General features: G+C 37.9%; 1 protein-coding gene across 7 annotated transcripts in view; it reads right to left on the bottom strand.

The window, feature by feature from the left end:
* Nucleotides 1-15,425, bottom strand: part of LOC130915476 (focal adhesion kinase 1-like) — a 74,879-nt gene extending 59,454 nt beyond the window's left edge. For 3 of the 7 annotated variants that reach the window (XM_057835535.1, XM_057835539.1, XM_057835536.1), the window contains exon 1: nucleotides 4,130-8,115. In XM_057835535.1, the coding sequence (XP_057691518.1) occupies nucleotides 4,130-4,238 (109 nt within the window). In that variant the 5' untranslated portion in view covers nucleotides 4,239-8,115. Of the gene's footprint in view, nucleotides 1-4,129; nucleotides 8,116-10,580; nucleotides 10,608-14,833 lie in introns of those variants that run through there. The other 4 variants (XM_057835537.1, XM_057835538.1, XM_057835540.1 and 1 more) reach the window with 3 other exon arrangements.
* Nucleotides 15,426-21,129: the final 5,704 nt, after the last annotated feature.

Here is a 21,129-nt window from a genome sequence, read left to right as displayed (position 1 = left end):
CAAGGATTGTTGATTTGTATAAAGCTAGGAAAGAACACAAAACCATCTCTTAAAGTCTGGATGTTCATAAATCGACAGCCAGAGAAGTTGTCTACAAATGGAGAGAGTTTGGCACTGGTGCTTCTCTCCCAAGGAGTGGTCGTCCGCAAAAGATGACACCAGGATTTCAGCACAGAATACTCAGAGAGGTAAAAAAGAATCCTAGAGTGTCTGCTAAAAGCTTACAGAAATCACTGGCACAGTCCAATATCTCTGTGCACACATCAACGATATGTAAAACTATGGCCAAGAATGGTGTTCATGGGTGGACTCCACGGAGAAAGCCACTGCTGTCTAAAAAACATTGTTGCTCATTTAATGTTCGCAAAAAGGCACTTAGACACTCCACAGACGTTATGACAAAATATTTTGTGGACTGATGAAACCAAAGTTTAATTGTTTGGGAGTAACGCACAACGTCATGTGTGGAGGAAAAATGGAACAGCTCACCAACAGCAACACCTCAATCCCACCAGGAAGCATGGTGTAGGGAGCATCATAATTGGGGGTTGTTTTGCTATCTCAGGGCCTGGACAGCTTGCAATCATTAATGGAAGAATGAATTCAAAGGTTTATCAAGATGTTTTGCAGGAAAACCTGAGGCCATCTGTCAAACAGTTGAAGCTAAAAAGAGGATGGATGCTGCAACAAGACAATGATCCAAATCACAGAAGTAAATCAACTTCAGAATTGTTACAAAAGAACAAAATACACGTTCCGGAGTGGCCAAGTCAAAGTCCAGACTTGAACCCCATTGAGATGCTCTGGCATGACCTATATACAGCGACTGATGCCAGACATCCCAGGAATCTGACTGAACTACAGCAGTTTTGTAGAGAAAATGAGCCAAGATTAGTCCTGATCGATGTACCAGACTGATCTGCAGCTACAGGAAGTTATTGCTGCTAAAGGGGGGGGGGGGGGGCAAATATTAAATGTGATGGTTCACTTACTTATTTTTCGCCCTTCTGTCATTGTTTGCATTCTATCCTCGTTAAAATATGAAAACCTATAAATGTTTGGGTGGTTTTAGTTAAAGCATCCACTGTCTTTTCATCTGTGTGAGTTTGACAAAGATCAGATTTAAAGTTGATTTTATGCAGAAATGTGGGAAATTCCAAAAGGTTCAGATACTTTTTCATACTACTGTATATATATCAAATATATAAATATTTCATACTCCGCAACACTCTCGGAAAAAGCGGAAGAGGAAGTACTGTAAACAGTACAGTACTGTAAAATGTTTGTGACTTTCGTTCAATATTTAAAAAAAAAAAAAAAAAAAAGGGGGGGGGGGGGGTTTCGGTATCGGCAGAGTCTCAAAATCAGGAGACTCTGAATCGAGTGCAAAAATCCGTAGTTGATGTCCTCCATTTTTCTTGCGATAATAGACACAAGTATTTCATATCCATGGTCAAAGAAGAGGCAAGTTAAGGCCCCACTGCAATTGAAATTTATTGTAAATCAGTTAAAGCTTTGCTGGTTATTATTTTAAAGTTAGAAAGTAGACATACAGTAGCTAATCATACTTATTGTACATTTTATTAAAATCCTGCTAGTATCCTGGTGGTGGTGCTGGTAGTCCCCGGGTTACAAACGAGTTCCTTTCCTACGCTGGCGACGTAACCCTAATTTCCCTAAGTCGGAATTAACCCTTTAAAAATTCAAAATAACTATCCAAGAACTTCAAAAGTATTGTATTTTGTTTCATGGTGGAGGATACACTGCCCTATGGTGGCAGCTTTTGGTCTGGCTGGACTGTTGTTCAATATTCTTCCACACAGGAGCACTCAGATGTCTCACATGGATAAAGGATACCGGTAGTTGCGCTCTGGTTTGGCCCACATAAGGCTGTACATTGTTTCAGCTAGTATATGTTTGTGTATGCATTTAAAATTAAGTTTAGAGCTACAGTTTTTGGAGTTATGTATGAGTGATTTGCTTTGAGAATTGTAAATACGTAAGAATTCGTAGCACGTAAGATAGCTGACTTTGTGGGGCAAATTAGGCTAATTTAATCTACTAAATTTAAATAGTGATCAGACTAGATGGACGTTTGAACACCAGTCGTTTTGTGTCGAGTGTTATATTGTGAAAATGCATGTCTTTTGAACAGATGCGTACATATGTGTGTTACAGCTTTACAAATTGTCAAAAGAGAAGGAAGTAAAAAGCTTCAAAAAGCACAACTGCTTTGTTTGCTGTCTGTCTAGCTGAACAACTTCATGTTTAGTGAGGACAAAATAAGTCATGCTAATGAAGTAAAAAAAGATGGTACTGTGAGGTACAATTAGGTACTGCTTGTGCAGCAAAAAAAAAAAAAAAAAAAAAAAACAGAAACTGGAGACAAAATGGCGAAGGAGACTCAGTCGATGTAAAGTTGAAACCATGTAAATCGAGTACGTTGTAACCCGGGGACTACCTGTATTGGCTAGTCATTGTAGCAAATCTTGTTACATCATCAATAAGGGGGTAATGGATAAGCAGCCATCAAAAGAAGTATTGTTGTGTTTTACTTTTGTGCCACTCTACAGAGCAGTCAACTCTCAAGTTAAATCCCTGCATAGTAGTATAGGCTGACTGTATTTATAAGATTTATGGGTTTTGACTAAGCAGCACTAAAATGACAAAAAAAGCATTGAGCTTTGGACATATTTTGTCACTTGCAGAGACTGGGAGCTAAGAACTCAGACCTTACGATGCGTACCTTGATTGGACCAGAAGAATTGCAAAATCAGCTGTACGGCACTATAGTATGGATCTCAACTTCTGTTAAGTTTGTCAAATCTATACGCTTCCCTCACATGTAGGCAGAGGAAATTAAGGCAGTCAGGAGGGCAGGCAGACAACTGCCAGTGCAACTGCCCCCTTTTCTCTGTGGGGTTCCACTGACTGACAGTAAACCCGGTAAACCTTAGAGGGCTAAAGATTTCAGATTTGGCCTATAACTGCAGCAGCGAGACGGTTTCTCTTATCTAATTTCAATCTGGGTTACTAGCACAATCCTGGGGGAGCCTCTTCTTGGCCATGATGTATTTTCTTAACCATCCATGTTACTTTTCTGCAGTTGTTCATACCTCTATTTTATCTTCATCTTTCTCTCCTAATCCTGCATCCTGTCTTCTCCCTTTTACATCTCACATACAGTACTTGCCCTTTTAACAGCAGCCCCCTCAATGCCTTGAGAAAGCTTCACTTGCCACTCACCTTTTAGTTCCTTCCTTTACATCTAAATTTAATCCTCCAGTTGTATTAAACCACCTCGCTTCCTCCTTTCTACTGCTCATCTTTCTCTTCCGTCCTCCTAAGGCAACTCGGTTCTTCGTGCTAGGGATGATTGTCTCTGTCCATAAAAGATAAATAATCATATATGTTTGAATATAATCTACCGGTAGTACTACTATGCATAACAAAAACGCTAATGTCTGTGCCAGCCTTACAACAACAATAAAAGTCCAATATACCACACAAACTACAAACATTTAATTGCCCAACTATCATGTATAAGACTAGTTATAGCTCATTCCAGGAGTCTCTAACAAGCAGTAAGAGTGTGTGGGCCATTTGGCGACCGGCTGCACAAAGAAACTAAACAGAAAATACTTATTTTATCATCACAGTCTAAAAGGTTTACTTTCAAAATCAGTTTGTTCTGCAGCACAAATAAAACTACTCATCTTAGTCAAGTGATACAACATAAAAAGTATGTTGCTACAGTTGGTATTTTACGCAAGGGCGGTGACCAAAACAAAATGGAGTAACTTGAAGTAACACACACGACAGCTTTAACTTTTTCCCATAACTCATTGAAAAGCAAAAAACACCTGGCTCCCACTAATTATAATAAATATATTCAGCATAGTGGTGAGATGCATTTTTAACAATTTAATTTAATAGTTTATAGTACAATATGACAATTTTGAGCAGTCAACATGAAATGAATTAGCACACTTTACAGCTGTTAAATAACGTGATGCTCTGTGCCGTTTGAGGTCCTAAACTACATTCAATTCAACGTAATAGCTTAGGTTACAAACTTTACTTTCACTTTTTGTGAACCATATTTCTGTGAATAAACTTTGGTACATACTTGGTAAAGCATGCTGTGCATAAACGCACGACCCTTTGCTCCAGCAGAGTGGGATGCAGCCGTTTTTATCCATTTGTTGTGTAGGAAGCGCTGTTCCAATCCTGGCCATAAAACCCAAATGAAATTTCTAGGCAATGAAATCAGCATAAAGTCTTAGGCACAGTGGTGTCCTAAGCCTGGGCAACTACTGAATGAACAATCTTTTAAGATTTATATAATTTCATCCATGGGAGGGAAAAAAAGGAATCCAAAAAGTATAGTCATTGCTGCCTATACTCCCTCTTTAGAAGTAAAATATCCTGAAGAATTAGAGCACTTCAGAGGTGCAACAGGATTTATGACAAAATTGTGAAATATTGTGTACAATGTCAGAATGGCGAAGCACGTAAATAGTCAGTGCATTGATCCAGCACCATCAAAAAAAAAAAGAACAAAAAAGAAGGTATTATTCTCATGTGCTCTGCGTTCAAGACACTACATGAAAAGTAGAGTAACAATAATGGGTCGCACAGTAGCTGGTGCAACCCATTATTGCCTTTAACCTGGAAAACTAACTGATATAAAATGATCCTTGTGTTTAAAAAAAAAAAAAAAAAAAAAAACCCTAACTTCAAGAAGACAAAGCTCAAACCGACTTCCTTCACGAGGTCTTCTGTCCACCTTGGGCTATTCAGCACAAATTTAGATTCCACTCATCGTCCAGCTGCTGTTCATCCACATAATCCATCCTTGATGTAAATTCAAATGAGTGCAGGTTCCTAGTAGTCATAAATAACATGTTGCAGGATCAAGGCATCCATGTTACAATCCACTGATAGCCTTCTTCAGGATTCATAATAGTTAGCTGGTTTTGTGTTGCCATTCCACTGTGTTATCGAAAGGAGACAGTTGCGGGACAAAGCAAAGAGAACTGGCATTGAAAAAAGGGTGAAAGTAGGGCAAAGACGGATAATGAAAAGTCGAGCACAATGAGGTACAGGTAGACAGCAGTGGCTGAATTTAGGATGAGCAGGAAACAAAACGGGCACGGAAAGCGGAAAGCAAAATACTGAAATGAGTGGGGTAAGGGGTGGTCGCAGGACAAACGATGTCAGAGATGAGATCAGCTTTACATCATGCAAAGCGGCCAGGTAAATGAGGTTAAGCAGGTGTATTATGTCACGGAACTTCAACTTGATGGACACCAGACGTAAGAAGTGAAGAAAAAATAAGGTGAGAGCAACCAAAGTAGAACAAAAGAGTATCCATGTAAATGTAACGGAAGTGTATTGAGATCCATTTCCAAATCAAGCGTTGTTTTGCAGCATTAGAAATCCCAACATCGCCTCACACACTGCCGCAGCTGATCACAAGCGCAGAATGCATGCAGTGCAGTGCTTCAGCTTGAGTGCGGAACAGTGTGCACGCGTATGTGCGTGTGTGAGAAAAAGGGTTTATGTATGCAAATGCGTGAGCGTGCGACTGCAGATAAATATGTAGGTGACCGCACGGGGGAATTTTATGGGAGTCCAACCAAGTATGTGTTGACAAGATACCCAAAGGGAACATGCGAGGTTCGAAGATGCTGTTATGTCTTCAGTGAAGGTTGCACAATTAAACGGTGGTAACGGGCAAAGATGTGTGTGTGCAGGTTTGTGTGGTGTTATCAGGGGTTGGTGTTAAGCCACCACTAGAGTAATGAGAAAATCAGATGGTAAAATGTAAATAGTCTCACACTAACTTGCATACAAGGACATCTCATGTAACTGATGTAACTCACTGATCCATTTAGGCAGGCCTGAATATTAGCAGCGAAAACATTCAAACATACAGTATGTTCATAGAGTACCGTATTTTTCGGACTGCAAGTCGCACCTGATTATAAGTTGCACCAGCCATAAATGCCCAACGAAGAGGAAAAAAACATATATAAGTCGCACCGGAGTATAAGTCGCATTTTGGGGGGAAATTTACTTGATAAAATCCAACACATAGAACAGATATGTCATCTTGAAAGGCAATTCAAAGTAAAAATAAAATAGAGAACAACATGCTGAATAAATGTTCAGTAAGATAATGTTACATGATGCATGAACAACGAAATGCGAACGTGGCCGGTATGTTAACGTTACATACCTAGTTATTCAGATAACTGTAGCATAAAGAACATACTAAAATGTTTACCAAACCATCAGTGCAACTCCAAAACACCAAAATAACATGGGAAATGATATAATAATGTGTTAATAATTTCACACATAAGTCGCTCTAGAGTATAAATCGCACCCACAGCCAAACTATGAAAAAAAATGCGACTTATAGTCCGAAAAATACGGTACGTTACCCTCTGACCATATTTAGTTTTACACAATGTGTCTTTATATGGATGAACCGGGTTGGGTTTCATTCATCTGACAATTAGATAACTGTGATCTTATTCTTATTACAGGCTGAAGGCTTGTCAAGTTGCCACTCATGTTGTTGTTGCTGTGCACACGATCACTTTATGTATTCCGATGTTATACGTGGACGGATCACAATGACATTTAGTGGGAATATTCTAGGCATGGATTTATACGCATTAATTTTTTCTCAGAGGCCAATTTTTTTCAAATGTATTTTTGTCTCTGAGCTGATTAATTATATTAACTAATTGTGAAATTAACATGGCGAATCGTTCTATTCCGCTCTTATTTGTGGACGAATCAAATGAAATTTGTTACATGTATTCTAGGCATGGTACACAAATTGATCCTCGGAGCCCGATTTGCTATTTATATATATTATTTCAAAATTTTGTCACAGGGCCAATTAATTTATTGTGGATTTATTGTTGCTGGTAGGTTATTGTTGCCTGCAGTAGTTAGCCACTGTGCACTCTTTGGGTGTGATCACATGGGAACTGGTCATAGCCGTCAGCAAGTAGTAGTACATTAGTGCTTGTTTTGCCATTGTACAGTACATGCTCTTGTCTGTATGCAGTTCGCTTTGATCTTTTCCGCATTTGAACCAGTTCATGCTTGTGCTCTCTTGTACTTACGTATTTCAGATGTACATCCAAGATTTAATTGCCATTTCATGGCTAACTTGCCATCCACCCCAGCGGCAACATGGGAAAACAATCATCTGGCTAACAAGGGCCTATTGTCTAGTTTCCAACTAGAGTAAATCACCTTTTTTTTTTCCTTTTTCTTTTTTTTACAGAGAAATGCAGAAATGTACTTAATTAGCTGGTAACATTAAGTCTAAATTGAGGCCAAATTATTTCTGACAAAACGTTTAATCAGCATTGACATAAATTACACTGGTTGTTTTGCCGGATAATGCAATTACTATGAATGTTTGAACATCACAAGCAAAATTATTGTGTCTCTTTAATAGTATGCAGTACTGATAAATTTTAAACATACTTTTCAAGAGCTTCTGGGAAACATGCAGCCTAACCCTAACCCACAAGGTGATATACAGTATATCATTTAAAAATGTTAAAAGAGAATTAATTCCTTCAGAGAAATAAATTGCATTATGTCCTGCCTTATCCCCTTGACACCTTTGAGTTTGACCTAGTTTGCTGCCACCTTTTCCTCCTTCCTTCTCCTTATAGGAGAGGGTGCGAACTGGCAATGATCGGAGTGAAGCTGATTTGATAAAGATTCTGTATCACCTCACAGAAACAAATTCTGAGTGGTTCCCTTCCTCAGAGGAGTTTATGTGAAGGATTCTGCATCATCAATTAAGATAAGTCCTAAGGACGGATGATGTCAACAACGTAGTACTGGTAGCTTGCTAGCAAAGGACCCAGCTTGTTTGCTGTTCTGTGGGTCCACATAACAGAGATATTTGAGGAACGGTTAACTGTTTACGATACACAGTTGCAGTGTGTGAGCCACAGGCACCTATTTGATTGACAAATGAAGGTATAGCAAGGCTTTTTCCCTCTTGCACATTCAGCAGAAATTCCTGCAGCCTCAGAGAGCTCAAACAATGGTTGTATTTTTCACAATTTTGGTGCAGTATTTTTTAAACTTGCAGATCTCATCCCAATTTTTCAGACTTATTTAAAACAGTCTTCTCTGTGTTCCAAATCATAAGATTCCTCCCCCCGATTTTACAGGACCTTCGACAGCTATACAAATAAACCTGACTAAACAAGGAATTTGGATCATCACATAATCTAAGTGCTAAAGCTCATTTGCAAATCATGGCAGTGGGGTAAATTATTTTCACACCCTAATTGTGTCCAAGATTTTTTTAATAGTGATTAAATGCTACATTTATAATGTATAATATTCTCAAGGTTAAACATGTCACAGTCATTGTGTTACAGAGCAGCAAAAGTGCTTCATCTTATCAGGTTGCAAGCCACAACCATGATGTCAGCTCAGGGACACATTTCCCTCTTAAAGGTACTAAGGTAGCATCTCACTAAGGTACTTGTTGCTTTATGTTCGTGCTCAAACGCCATGCACGAGCTAAACACAGGCTGCATTTATGCTCAAGGCCAGAGGTGCCAGTCGCGAGTAATAAAGTGACAACAAAAGTAAGGACAAGTCTATTATTTCTGCTATAGACAGAAAACTTTCGTTTTTCATCAAAAAAGTGCATAACACAAAAGATCAAAGGTGTGTCTTATTGTCTAAGTGTGCCCTGCCCTACTACATCAATTAATCAACTAGGTAGCACTGAATGTCTACACACAGACTTAGGTATGGGCTTTGCCAAAAGACTACATTTATGCTGTGAGGTATAGTCTGTCTACATTGTAAATAGCCTTTTTTGTCAATACTGTAAATTGTCGATTCAACCAGGTAACCAAAAAATGCAATTCACTCCTTAGCAAGATGACTCGGAGGCTGTAATTTGCTAAAAAGCACGGACGAGCTATAAGAATTGTGGGATAGACTGATTAGACAAAAATTCCTAAAGGTAGGGGATTTAGGTCACGGCTTCGACCAGCACGGGTTCTTCTGGGGAGGACTCATACTGATGATGCAGCAAAATCATCTCAACCATCTATGTAACATAGTGTATGCCAATTCAAACAAAGGGCAGCACAGTGCATACTCCCCTTTTGCCTCTTCTTAAAAATGAGCACCTGACACTAAAAACTCAGCTCTTAATTGCTATCATTCATCTTTGTCAAACCTAACTGTTTTAAGAGCTAAAATAAGTCTATATGCGCTTTATTATACCTTCATAGGGGGATGCATGTCCGGTTCCTATTATACAACTTCCTACTGTAATAGGGTTACTAAGCAACAGCCAAGAAAATCTTAGAAGCCATAAAGTCTCCAGCTTTACCTCCAAACCTAAATCCATGCCAGGATACAATACACAAGAAAACGGCTCTCATAAGGAGTAGCAGTTCCTCCAGAGAAATGGTATATGGAGAGGACTTATGTAGCATTTTTATCTACATCATTACAGTCCCAAAAGCATCTTGCAGGCTCACATTTATCTATTTGTGGTTATACCAAAAGAAAAAAGCCAAAACAACGCAAAGTGAGTTGAAATGTGAAAATTAGGTATTTGGACACTGGTTCATTATCCGCTGCAGATTATTTACTGTACTACAGAATATGAAATTCCAACGAAAATTTGTAATTATGACTAAGAAATTCTTTAAGCCATTTCTTACTATATCAATATGCACATAACATAGATAAAACCAATAGTAATCACTTAGTAACTCACAGTGACTCAGAAATGGTTTGATAGCAATAGTTAAAAAAATTAATGAAATGTTGCTGACTTTAATGGTAAGGTCTTTATAATATACTTCCACATGGATCTCCCTATGTAAAATAAGCATAACATTATTCAATTTCCTATAACACAGAATCTATACCCTTTGCAACTATTAAACATAATAAGGCAATATGGTACACCACCAGGTATGATGCTCTCAGAGCACTTGCATTTGTAGATGTGGAGGCCCTCTGTAATTGCTTCAGCCCTCCTTGTTCCCGCATTTTCGTTCAAAATAGTCCAAAGCCTTGTTTTTAAATGCAGTGTGCTTGGTATCCAAGTGCCAAAGTAGTTTTGAATTCTTCATTGCCTCATTGGAGAGCCGATTGCTACGTGTTATGATGCAGAGAAGGTTGATGCGTGGGAATTACCCATCGCGATAAATCCATATTTTAACTAGGTCTCCTGGTAACGTCTGTTATATGCAGCTTTCTTTTTCTTAGCCATAGGGTCTTCTTTTGTCTTCGCACTGGGCCTTTTTCCTTTGCAAAATATGTTTAAAAAGACGTCTGGTTTTTACTCGTTTTGCTAGCTTGTGGGTTTAATACAGTATTAACACTAATGTACTTTACGCGCGTGAGTTAGAAAAGTCATGATGTGTGAAGGCACAGGACAATGCTGCATTGGTGAAAATCCAATCATTTTTCAGAATTAAGTATTTCTCAAATTCAGATTCAGAATTCAGAAATTTTGGTTATTTATTCTTGCACACATTTGTACTCACCAGCATAGTGGGATATTCCAGAAATATCTGAAAGACAAAAGGATTAAAGAAAAATGACTATTTGGAATGTGTTAAGCCACTGCAATCCAATTAGATGGCTGAGTATAATTGTTTTATGTAATTCTGCATCCATATTTTACAAGACATGAAGCAGGAACACAAAAGGGTTCAACAATATCTTTTCCAATGGTTGAACAAACACATGATTTGTTAGTAGGGTTAAGAGTCCGACACACAATTATTTTGATAGATACAATATCACAAAAGTGAGTGCACCGCTCGCATTTCTGCAGATATTTAAGTATATCTTTTCATGGGACAACACTGACAAAATGACACTCTAACACAATGAAAAGTAGTCTGTGTGCAGCTTATATAATAGAGTTAATTTATTTTCCCCACAAAATAACTCAAAATATAGCCATTAATATCTAAAACCCTGGCAACAAAAGTAAGTACACCGCATGGGAACTACGTACATCCCTAAATGTCCAAATTGAGTACTGCTTGTCGTTTTCACTCCAAAATGTCATGTGACCCGTTACAGGAGTGCTACAGGAGTGGGCGGTCATTCCCACCACTATGCCTGACTGTAGGCATGACACGCTTATCTTTGTACTCCTAATCCTGGTCGCCGCCACACATGCTTGAGACCATCGGAACCAAACAAATTAATTTTCGTCTCATCAGACCATAGGACATGGTTCCAGTAATCCATGTGCTTTTTTGACATGCCTTCAGCAAACTGTTTGCGGGCTTTCTTGTGTACCGTCTTCAGAAGAGGCTTCCTCCTGGGGTGCCAGCCATGCACACCAATTTAATGTATAGTATGGCATATGGTCTGAGCACTAACAGGCTGACCCCCCACCTCTTCAATCTCTCCGGCAATGCTGACAGCACTCCTGTAACGAGTCACATGACATTTTGGAGGGAAAATGACAAGCAGTACTCAATTTGGACATTTAGGGATGTACGTAGTTCCCAAGCGGTGTACTCACTTTTGTTGCCAGGGTGTCTATATTTTTAGTTATTTTGAGGGGAAAATAAATTAACTCTATTACATAAGCTGCACACAGACTACTTTTCATTGTGTCAAAGTGTCATTTTGTCAGTGTTGTCCCATGAAAAGATATACGTAAATATTTGCAGAAATGAGAGCGGTGTACTCACTTTTGTTATACACTGTAGATTGATGATTGATAAAGATTGTGATATCAAATTTAGGCCATATGCCCAGGATTAGTGTGAAGTATTGGGAAGGTTTTACGAGTCCCAGTATTCTTACATCCATACTAACAAGGATGCCAGGAAAATAATTTTGTAATGCCATTTTGTCCAGACATTCAACACATATGGGGTAACAGTGGCGCACGGGGTTAAGCGGGTTGTCCACTGATCGGGCGTTTGATTCCAGCTCCCACCTGTGTTCATTGTCGTTGTATCCTTTAACAAGACACTTTATCCTAATTGCCTGTGTAAAAGTAGTGTGGGAACGAGTGGTTGATAGTGGTCAGAATGGCCGATGGCGCAAAACGTCTGCCTCGCTTCTGTCAGACTGCCCCAAGGCAGCTGTTGCTACAATAGTAGCTTAACGCCATTGAGTGCAGCTCAAAAGAATAATGCAATTTTAAGCGTCTTTGAATGTCAAAAAAAAAACGCTATTTAATCCAATGCATTCTTATTATTATTATTATTATTATTATTATTATTATTATTATACTTTTGAATGCCTTTCAAGGGGCATAAGCTAAATTTGACTTAAGACTTTAGTAATCCGTTAGTCATGAATGTAGTAAATGCATAGTGAACACTTTGCAGGTGAAGACACAAACAATACTTCAGTGCTGTGTTTTTCCACGACTATTTTTGAAGAGCAGCGTTTTCAGTGTTTGAATGTAAAACACAACACAACCCTTTTGTAAAAACTCCACTTTGAGATCCGCTCACAAAAGTCTCCAAATCGCTAATGTCCTAGCGTGTGAACATGCACCTCAAGCCGCATTAATAAAAAAACACCACATTAGCTTAAAGCCCTCAAAGAAAAAAACAATTTCATAGTGCCCATTATATATTTAAATTTCCTGTATTTTCTCAACTTTCTGAGCTGATGAACAGCACCAACATGGAAGTGTACATGCCACACCAGACACAGGCACCACAACACATCTACCGGTAATTAACTACAGGAATCAGAGTTGCTGTGTGAACCCATTTGTAGACACAGCGATGCCCTTTTATCCTTAATGTGATTCTGTGTGAAAGACAAGGATGAATAAATTTCAAAACTATTCTGTAGTCTTACGGAAGCATTTAGAAAAGCACAGTTAAAGGCCACAATATCTCATCATCTCATTTGTTTTTAGGAAATGCAAAGCCTGCATGAAAATACACCCGGTATTACAGATAAACACGCAAAACAATATTGCAGGAAAGGTGGGGAAAACAGTCAATGGCTGAGAAATCTTAAGGCAAATATTCAAAGCAACACATTTCATTCCCCTTCATCTATCTGTTTGTCAAAGAAACGAACCAGCTTTATCCAAGAAAAGACAGAGTAGGTTGACACCATATCAGAAACGTGTGTGTCCTTGTTTGCGCTGCACACACAGGCTGTGTGCGAGTTTTCCACATGCAACTGCTTGTATGGTGGCAAGCAACGCAAATTCCTTTTCAGACCTTAGCCAGTCATACTTTCTTTACCTGCCTTTAACCGAGCACCCACACACCAGCCCCCAAGAAAGTGGCCTTACCGAACCATGTTGCCGCCTACATACCTCTATTGGAGCAGCCTAAAAAATCCCAGAAGTGCATGTTGATAGCCTTTAGGCAGATTACACCTCTGCTCCAAGATTGTATGTATTCCCCTTCACCTCCCCTCTCTACTTCCTAGTTATGCTGCATGTCGTCATATAGGAGAGGGAGAACACCCGCCCCTGATTGTTTCCAATTCATACACCTTTGGGAGTCATAACAGATACCTCCCTCCTGTCTATTAGTTTCCCTTCCCATGTACCACCACTACCCCCTTGCTTCCACTTTCATCCATGAGTCCCTGTGCCTCGTCTTTACTTCCTCCTGTCAGAAACCAGACAGGTGTGACGATCGATCCAACATTGTCAGTGTTGCTTCCTTCATCGCTGCCTCGTTGGATTAGTGGCAGAAATGTGAGAAGTGACGTGTGAGGACACGTGCAGAAAGCTCAAAGGTAGTAGAGGCTTCATCATTGTATTACACTAATGCACAGGCATTGTTAGGCAAATTACAATGTAAATAGAATGTGTAAGCAACCTTTTTGCAGAGAAACCGAGACACATGATATTGGACTACAAACAGTGTCTGTGAAGGTGTGAATCCTAGCACTAACAAGACAAACAGTCTGACCACTGGAATGAATTAACACTGAAAAAGATAGTGAGGGCAATTTCATGATGATTCATCCTAAAACAATAAAAGCAGACACGGCCTGGAGTAGTGTTAAGTGAGTCCAACAAACCGTAAGCCTTGCTTGTAAAGCCTTACTTATGAACATGTGATCATAATGAATAAATGGTAATAGTTATTATCCAAACTTGGGAGTTTCATAAGGGGATCGACAGGCTTAATGAGAAAGTGTACTGTATACAGAGGTGTAACAGAGGCACCAAAAGGACAATGTGACAAATTACATCATAGGTTATTCATATCCACTTTTGATACACGAAACAGTTTGAATTGGTCATTTGCTGCAGTGGAATAAAATATGTTAATATGAGAGCAGCAGTATTAGAGAAGCAGTAGTGTCCGATGTTTTTGACTAGCCATGGATCCAAACACTTGAAGATGGTTAACTGAGACCTATCATGCTCCTTTTGTTTCCTATCAATGCAAGATTGCAACAATACATCACAAAGTGGGCAGCTCATTAAGAACACAACACACGTTTTAGAATTTTCTGATTTATGACATGAATCATTCTCAGTGTTCACCTTTGCACCCAAGTTACCAGAGAAGCCCAGAGGGGTGGTTTCGGCCACTGCACCACTCTCTCTTGTCTGCAAGGAATACAAATGACTGCACCGTGTCAAATATGACTACGCTATCTGGCTACGGAATGCATAGTATTTCTGCTATATTTCCATTCGAAATGTCAGTAATTACAAGCCCCGTGCAGCATCCAGCCCATTGTCTGACTGTTAGCCCTTTAATGCTAAGCTAGCCCAGCTAACGGTGAGCTATTCCCACCCATTCCGCTCCCAAGACAGATCAATACTCACCCGCTTAAGACTCCTGGTGCCAGGCCGCACCTACTTCCAGTTACCGGTCACCTTTTCCAATCAGTAAAATTGCCTTTTACATAAATAGTCCAGGTGGTATTAAATCTGACTTTTGGAGACTGAGTCTGTCCGCTGCTGTTGGCTTTCTTGCTGAGTCCACAACAGCGACGTGCCCGGCTGTTGGTGTCACTGACGCCAGTCGCGAGAACCCGTGAGGTGCCGCGCCGCCGCTCTACTGTCTGGTGCGCCGGTCTTTTCCATCATGGCTGCAGTTGTCATAAGGATTGGGGGCCCTGAGACGGCCACATCACTGCCAAGGGTCTATAAACTCTCTTAAAACCTCGGTAACATGGATTACAATTCCAATTCCATGCTTTGTTTACATTCTTTCACCTAAAATGAACAGCATCTCATATTCACAATTCTGAGGTCAACCAAGTACTATGGCAGGGAAGCAAGGAGTGAAAACAAGGCATTTTAGATTACTTGCCTTTACAGTAAAAGAATGGTGGAGCCTAATTTCCAACCCGAAATGAGGATTTTCCATTGCCAAACATGCAGCATCCATCCATCCATCCATCCATCCATCCATCCATCCATCCATCCATCCATCCATCCATCCATCCATCCATCCATCCATCCATCCATCCATCCATCCATCCATTCATCATCCATCCATCCATCCATCCATCCATCCATCCATCCATCCATCCATCCATCCATCCATCCATCCATCCATCCATCCATCCATCCATCCATCCTCTAGTCTAAATCACTTATACAGGGAACTATGGTATGGAGGACCAGGAGTGCAAAAATTAAATAAATAAATAATTAAACATGTCATTAAAATGCTCTTATATCTATATTTATTTATTTCATTATTTATTTATTTATTTATTTCGATTTCTATGTATTTTTTTTCAAATTATATTCATTTATTTCAATTTTTATTTATACATTTCACTTTTAATTTAGCTATTTAAATTTATATTTATTTATTTAAATTTATATTTATTTATTTTAACATTTATTTCCCTTTTTATTTATTTATTTCAACATTTATTTATTTATTCCAACATACATTTATTTATTTCAATTTGTATTTAATTATTTATTTTAACATTTATTTATTTATTCTAACATATATTTATTTATTTCAATTTGTATTTATTTATTTCAATTTGTTTTTATTTATTTATTTATTTATTTGTTTGTTTATTTGTTTATTAATTTATTTCAACATTTATCTATTTCATTCTTGCACTCTATGTAGGACCAGGAGTGCAAAAATTAAATGAATAAATGAATACATATTTAAAAGTGTCATTAAAATGCTTCTATTTCAATATTTATTTATTTATTCCAATTTTTATTTATTTATTTCAACATTTCGTTCCACTTTTATTTATTTATTTATTTCAAATTTTATTTATTTATTTATATAAACTTTTATTCATTTATTTCATTATTTATTTCAACATTTATTTATTTCACTTTTTATTCATTTCATTCTTGCACTCTTTTTCCCCATGTGTATGGAGGACGAGGAGTGCAAAAATTAAATAAATGAATACACAGTTAAATAGATAATTAAAAATGTCATTAGAAAATTTCTATTTCAATATTTATTTATTTCATTTTTTTATTTGTTTGTTTCAATTTTTTTTTATTTACTTCAATTTTTATCTATAGTGGATGCTGTGGACAAGTGGTTCTTAATCTTGCGAAACCCCTCATGTTTCACAAGTGCATTCAATGAACGATTTGTTGATTGTGAAAGCATTTTTTTCCAAATTCAAAACAAGTCTTTTTTTTATTATTATTATTAGTGCAAAAATGATCGACGACACGTTTGTAGACTAAATGTATGTTCATGGATATGGATATTGAAATGAAGAAAAAAAAAAAAAAAGAATTGCACATGTATGTAATACAACAGTGTAAAACAAAACTTCACTTCATAGGATTTTGACTTGTTGCTTTTCACCTTGGAAAAGGTTGGTCCCATATAACTTTCACCCAAAGTCTGCTCCTTTTCTTTGTTTTTATGTCAGTCGTTCTCGTTCTGTTGTATCAGCCCTGCATCTCACACTGTGCGACCTGTTTTGGTGGCGTAACATGCGATGCCAGTGTGTTTTTGTGCCAGCGCGGACAGGCTGCACTCGTTTTGAAATTCGTTAGACCAGTCTACTGTCGTGTCAAAAAGCCCACTATGTCTGCCTTACTTCCTCATTGTGTGAGTTAACCTTCCACTGACCCAACCAGTTACATTTCTCATCAGGTAGAGGAATGGCTGTTAATGGAAATTGAATAATGCCAGTGGAACAAGTCAGTAGTATTCACTTCCATAACGAGCTAGTGTAACTTAAGTGTTCACCAAACCCCTTAAGCTTTGTCTACGCTATCCATCATCATTTGACTTTTGTGGACACTTTCCATGTCAATCTTGAAATTGCGATGTCATCACACCCTGCAAACTAAATTTTTCAGAATGAAAGTGCACTCAATCCCCTGCCTTGTAAATTTATGCATCATAATGCATTTGTTAGGCAGTGTGTTACAGTGGCATGTAGCTCAACATTCCCATTTGAAAAGACATTTTATTAAACATGCAACTTTACATTCTTGTTTGTAACTGCACATGAAATTGCCTAAGAAACAATATTATGATATGCTCCAGACAAATTTGTCTCCTTGCCCTCTCAATGTGCTTACATTAAAGACGTTGGAGCAACATAGTGCTACCTTTTTGAAACCACCAAATGTCAGTGTGTTAACAAATGTACATCATATTTTACTTATTTATAATTACATCATAATGTATAACTCGCCCATCAAATCTAAGTCTTACAAATAATATCATGACTAAACAAAACTTGATGCGGTTAAGTAAATTTATGATGTAAAAGGGGGGGGAGCAGCGCAACTTGTAAATTGTGCCATTCATTTTCAGTCCAGATAAAGATATTTTGACTTAGACAGACCTCATCTATTTAACAGAACATATTTACAGTAGCTAAAACAGCAATTTTCTCATTGTGATCGGCATATGCTATACGACAACTATAGTTTAGAAGCAGGGCCAGCCTATACGCAGACTATGCTGCTGTTTAGGGCCCATGACCACTAGGGGGCCCCCAATCTGGCAATTGTTTTATTTATATTCTATTTTGTTTACTACAGTTTGCTTTATTTGACTTTTGTGAGTTTTGATACTTGATTACAAGCTTAAAAAATAAAAGTTCTTAACTTCTTTCTGTCCTCTTTTAGAAAAAGGTTTGGCGCTATCTACTGTAAGTACTGACAATCATTTGGGGTGAGAAGTTTGAAGTATGCAGTGCAACAAAATCTGATTAATATACAAAATATGGACGTATGGGTTGGATTGCATGTATGGGTTTCACAGTGCACTGTGACAAAATGGTGGGCCAAAAATACGGGCGCCTTTGCATTATTTTGCTTAGGGCCCCCAAATGGTCTGGGCCGGCCCTGTTTAGAAGCCAAGCTATGTTTTTTTTTTACTTTCCCCAAACCCTTGATCCATACTACAGTTTATACGACCCTATACTACTCTGAACTATCAGTCCATGAAGGGAACTCACACACATGAGGATTCTCAATGCAGTCATGATCGATTTAGATTGTTTCGTTTTGTTTCATGTTGTGTATTGTTTTCCAGTCTCCCTGTAGTGTCTTATCTACGGATTTGGGTTTCATTTGCACCTGATATTGTCAGCTCATTTCCTTGTATGAACTACAGTAATTGTTTTCACCCAGATTCTCGCATCTTTTCCGGATGCATCTTTTTGTCTAATTAGTCAGTTTGCAATTGTCCAGCAACCAGTTCAGGGCGTTTGTATCCCACCTCCTGCCCATAGTTAGCAGGGATAGACTCCAGAACCCCCCGTGCCCCTCATGAGGGTAAGCAAAACATGAAATGAATGAATGTTTGTTTCAGTCCTTGTAAATTCCTTGTAACTATTACAGTGGTATTGCTGCCTTGTCACCTTGTGTCACCGTGTGTGATCCCGTGTTTCTTTGTTAAACATTCAACCTCATTTTGGTAGTATTCACCCTCCGGGCCTCTTTGCCGAGCGCATTTGTATAGTGCATGCTTGTGGGTGTGTGCAGGTGTAAGTGTGTGTAGGTGTGTGTTTTGAATTAATAAATTGGTTTTGATATTACAAACACTGAAACTAGTCTGTATGAAATATTCCTTTAAATTCCTTTCTTAGAAATTTAAGAGTTAAAAAATCTCACAAACCGAGTTGCAATTTTGTTCCAGGCTAAAACATGACCTTGGAGGGCCTCTACTGGCAGAGTTTGGAATAACACCCTACTGCCATTTCCATAGGATAAAATGGACTATCAGAATTTGCAATACAGCTCAACATCCCTAGCCCCCCAAACACCTCCACTGCAGGTCGAATTTTTTCAGTTTTGTAAGGAAGAATGACAAAAAGTGAAGCCAGGTAAGAACAATAATGGTTAAAATATCTAAATAAAATACTGAATGGTACCAGGGCCAGAGCGGGACTCATTTTCAGCCCGGGAATTTTATGCCTCAGACTGGCTTAGTTTATATCATTTAAACTAGGGATTTCCTTGTCGCATATTTTGCACCCAAGTCCGAGTCATTTGATTTTGAGAATCTGCCTATAAAAAGTCCCGATCCGATACCGAAAAAAGAAAAAAAAATGTCGGAAAACACAGACGAGGCTGAAAAAGCAGTATCTGCTCTTGCACCCCTCTTTAAAACTGCGGTATTTTATGCCAAAACAACAGTTGTGTTTGATAGAACAATATGTCTATATGCTGCCATCACAGTTCCATGGCGTATTAAGCCCCCAAACTATTTTAATTTGTCCGTTTTACCCTGGAAACCCCCGTATACAGACACCGCTCAACCGCTTTTGTTTCAGCCCAGCCATAAAAGAAAGGATGGTAAGTATTTATATTTATAGTTCAAAATGTCTATCATTTTTAGCTTAGAATCATTAATTTATATCTTATATTTACTTTAAAAAAAAAAAAGAAAGATGACTTTATGAAATTATTCACTCGCATAACTTAAACTTTTAAATAAATTACGTCACAATGAAAAAAATAGTATCTGTAAATAGGTCACACATATCTACCTCATAACTTTTGCTTAATTGTATATTTTTTTTTTTGCTGTCGCATTTCCCACGATATTTCAGATGAGAATAATGGATCCAAACAAAGAAAAATTGAGAAAAAAAAAATGTTTAAAATATTTGAAAAAGAAAATCTCGACCACCCATTGATGTCTGCGATTTCTGCATTGCTGCCCTTGTTATATTACCGTATTTCACCCATAAAATCCCCACAAAGTCTGGGTGTGGCCATTCACAGCTGTGTCTTGACACCCGGTGAGACATGCTACACAAACTTTTTGGTTCGAAATAAGGTACGTATGCGATAATATCTCGTTAAAATCATGGTGTCTTTAATTATACTTTCTCATGCTCTCTTTTCTCTCTTTTCAACTCCTTTATCATCCTGACAACAGTCTATTTCAGAATTAGCTGCCACCTCATGGAAAGCCAAAAAAAGGGGCAGTTTTGTTGTGTCTTCTCTTTCCTTCATTCCCAGAGGACTATCTCTGACTGAGAGAGGTTGATGCTTATTGTTGTCAAACCTGTACAGCTACATTCCTTGTGATGTTTACTATTGATGAGCTTTGACAAAACCAAGTAAATGTGATGATTAACTGATTTAATTACATAGTGAACTATCTTAAAAACAATTTCTCGTTAATATACATAGTGTTAATCTTAATTAAAAAAAAAAAAAAAAAAAAAATCTGGTCATGCCACAACAATATCACGACAAAAATGCAAAAAGGACAAAAAGCCATTTTTAGTTTAATCAGAAGCAGAAAGAAAATGTCACTTTAAAAGTGAATAACATCTGGAACATTTGTTTCTGTAGAAACATTTCATCGAAAATGTAAACGAATCAAACAATTTTCAAGCCTGTCATAGTGTTAAACCTTAACAGTAATCACAATACATATTTACTGATAGTTTAATTAAATTGTAATATAACACATTTATTTCAGCTCATTTGATAAAAGTACCGTCATTTTAGGACTATAAAGCACGATAGATTATAAATCGCACCATCAATGAACAAGTTTATCTTTTATACATAAGGCACACCTGATTTAAGATGCATTAGTGCATCAATGTACTGTATTTGTCAATTGTTCTTTACTTGTTAATGTTGTAAGAATTTTTTTTTTAATGTATTGATTGCGCTGGTCTAGA

This window comes from Corythoichthys intestinalis, chromosome 4 (assembly GCF_030265065.1).
Source record: "Corythoichthys intestinalis isolate RoL2023-P3 chromosome 4, ASM3026506v1, whole genome shotgun sequence".
NCBI lineage: Eukaryota > Metazoa > Chordata > Actinopteri > Syngnathiformes > Syngnathidae > Corythoichthys > Corythoichthys intestinalis.
This window is presented reverse-complemented; position numbering and strand designations above follow the sequence as displayed.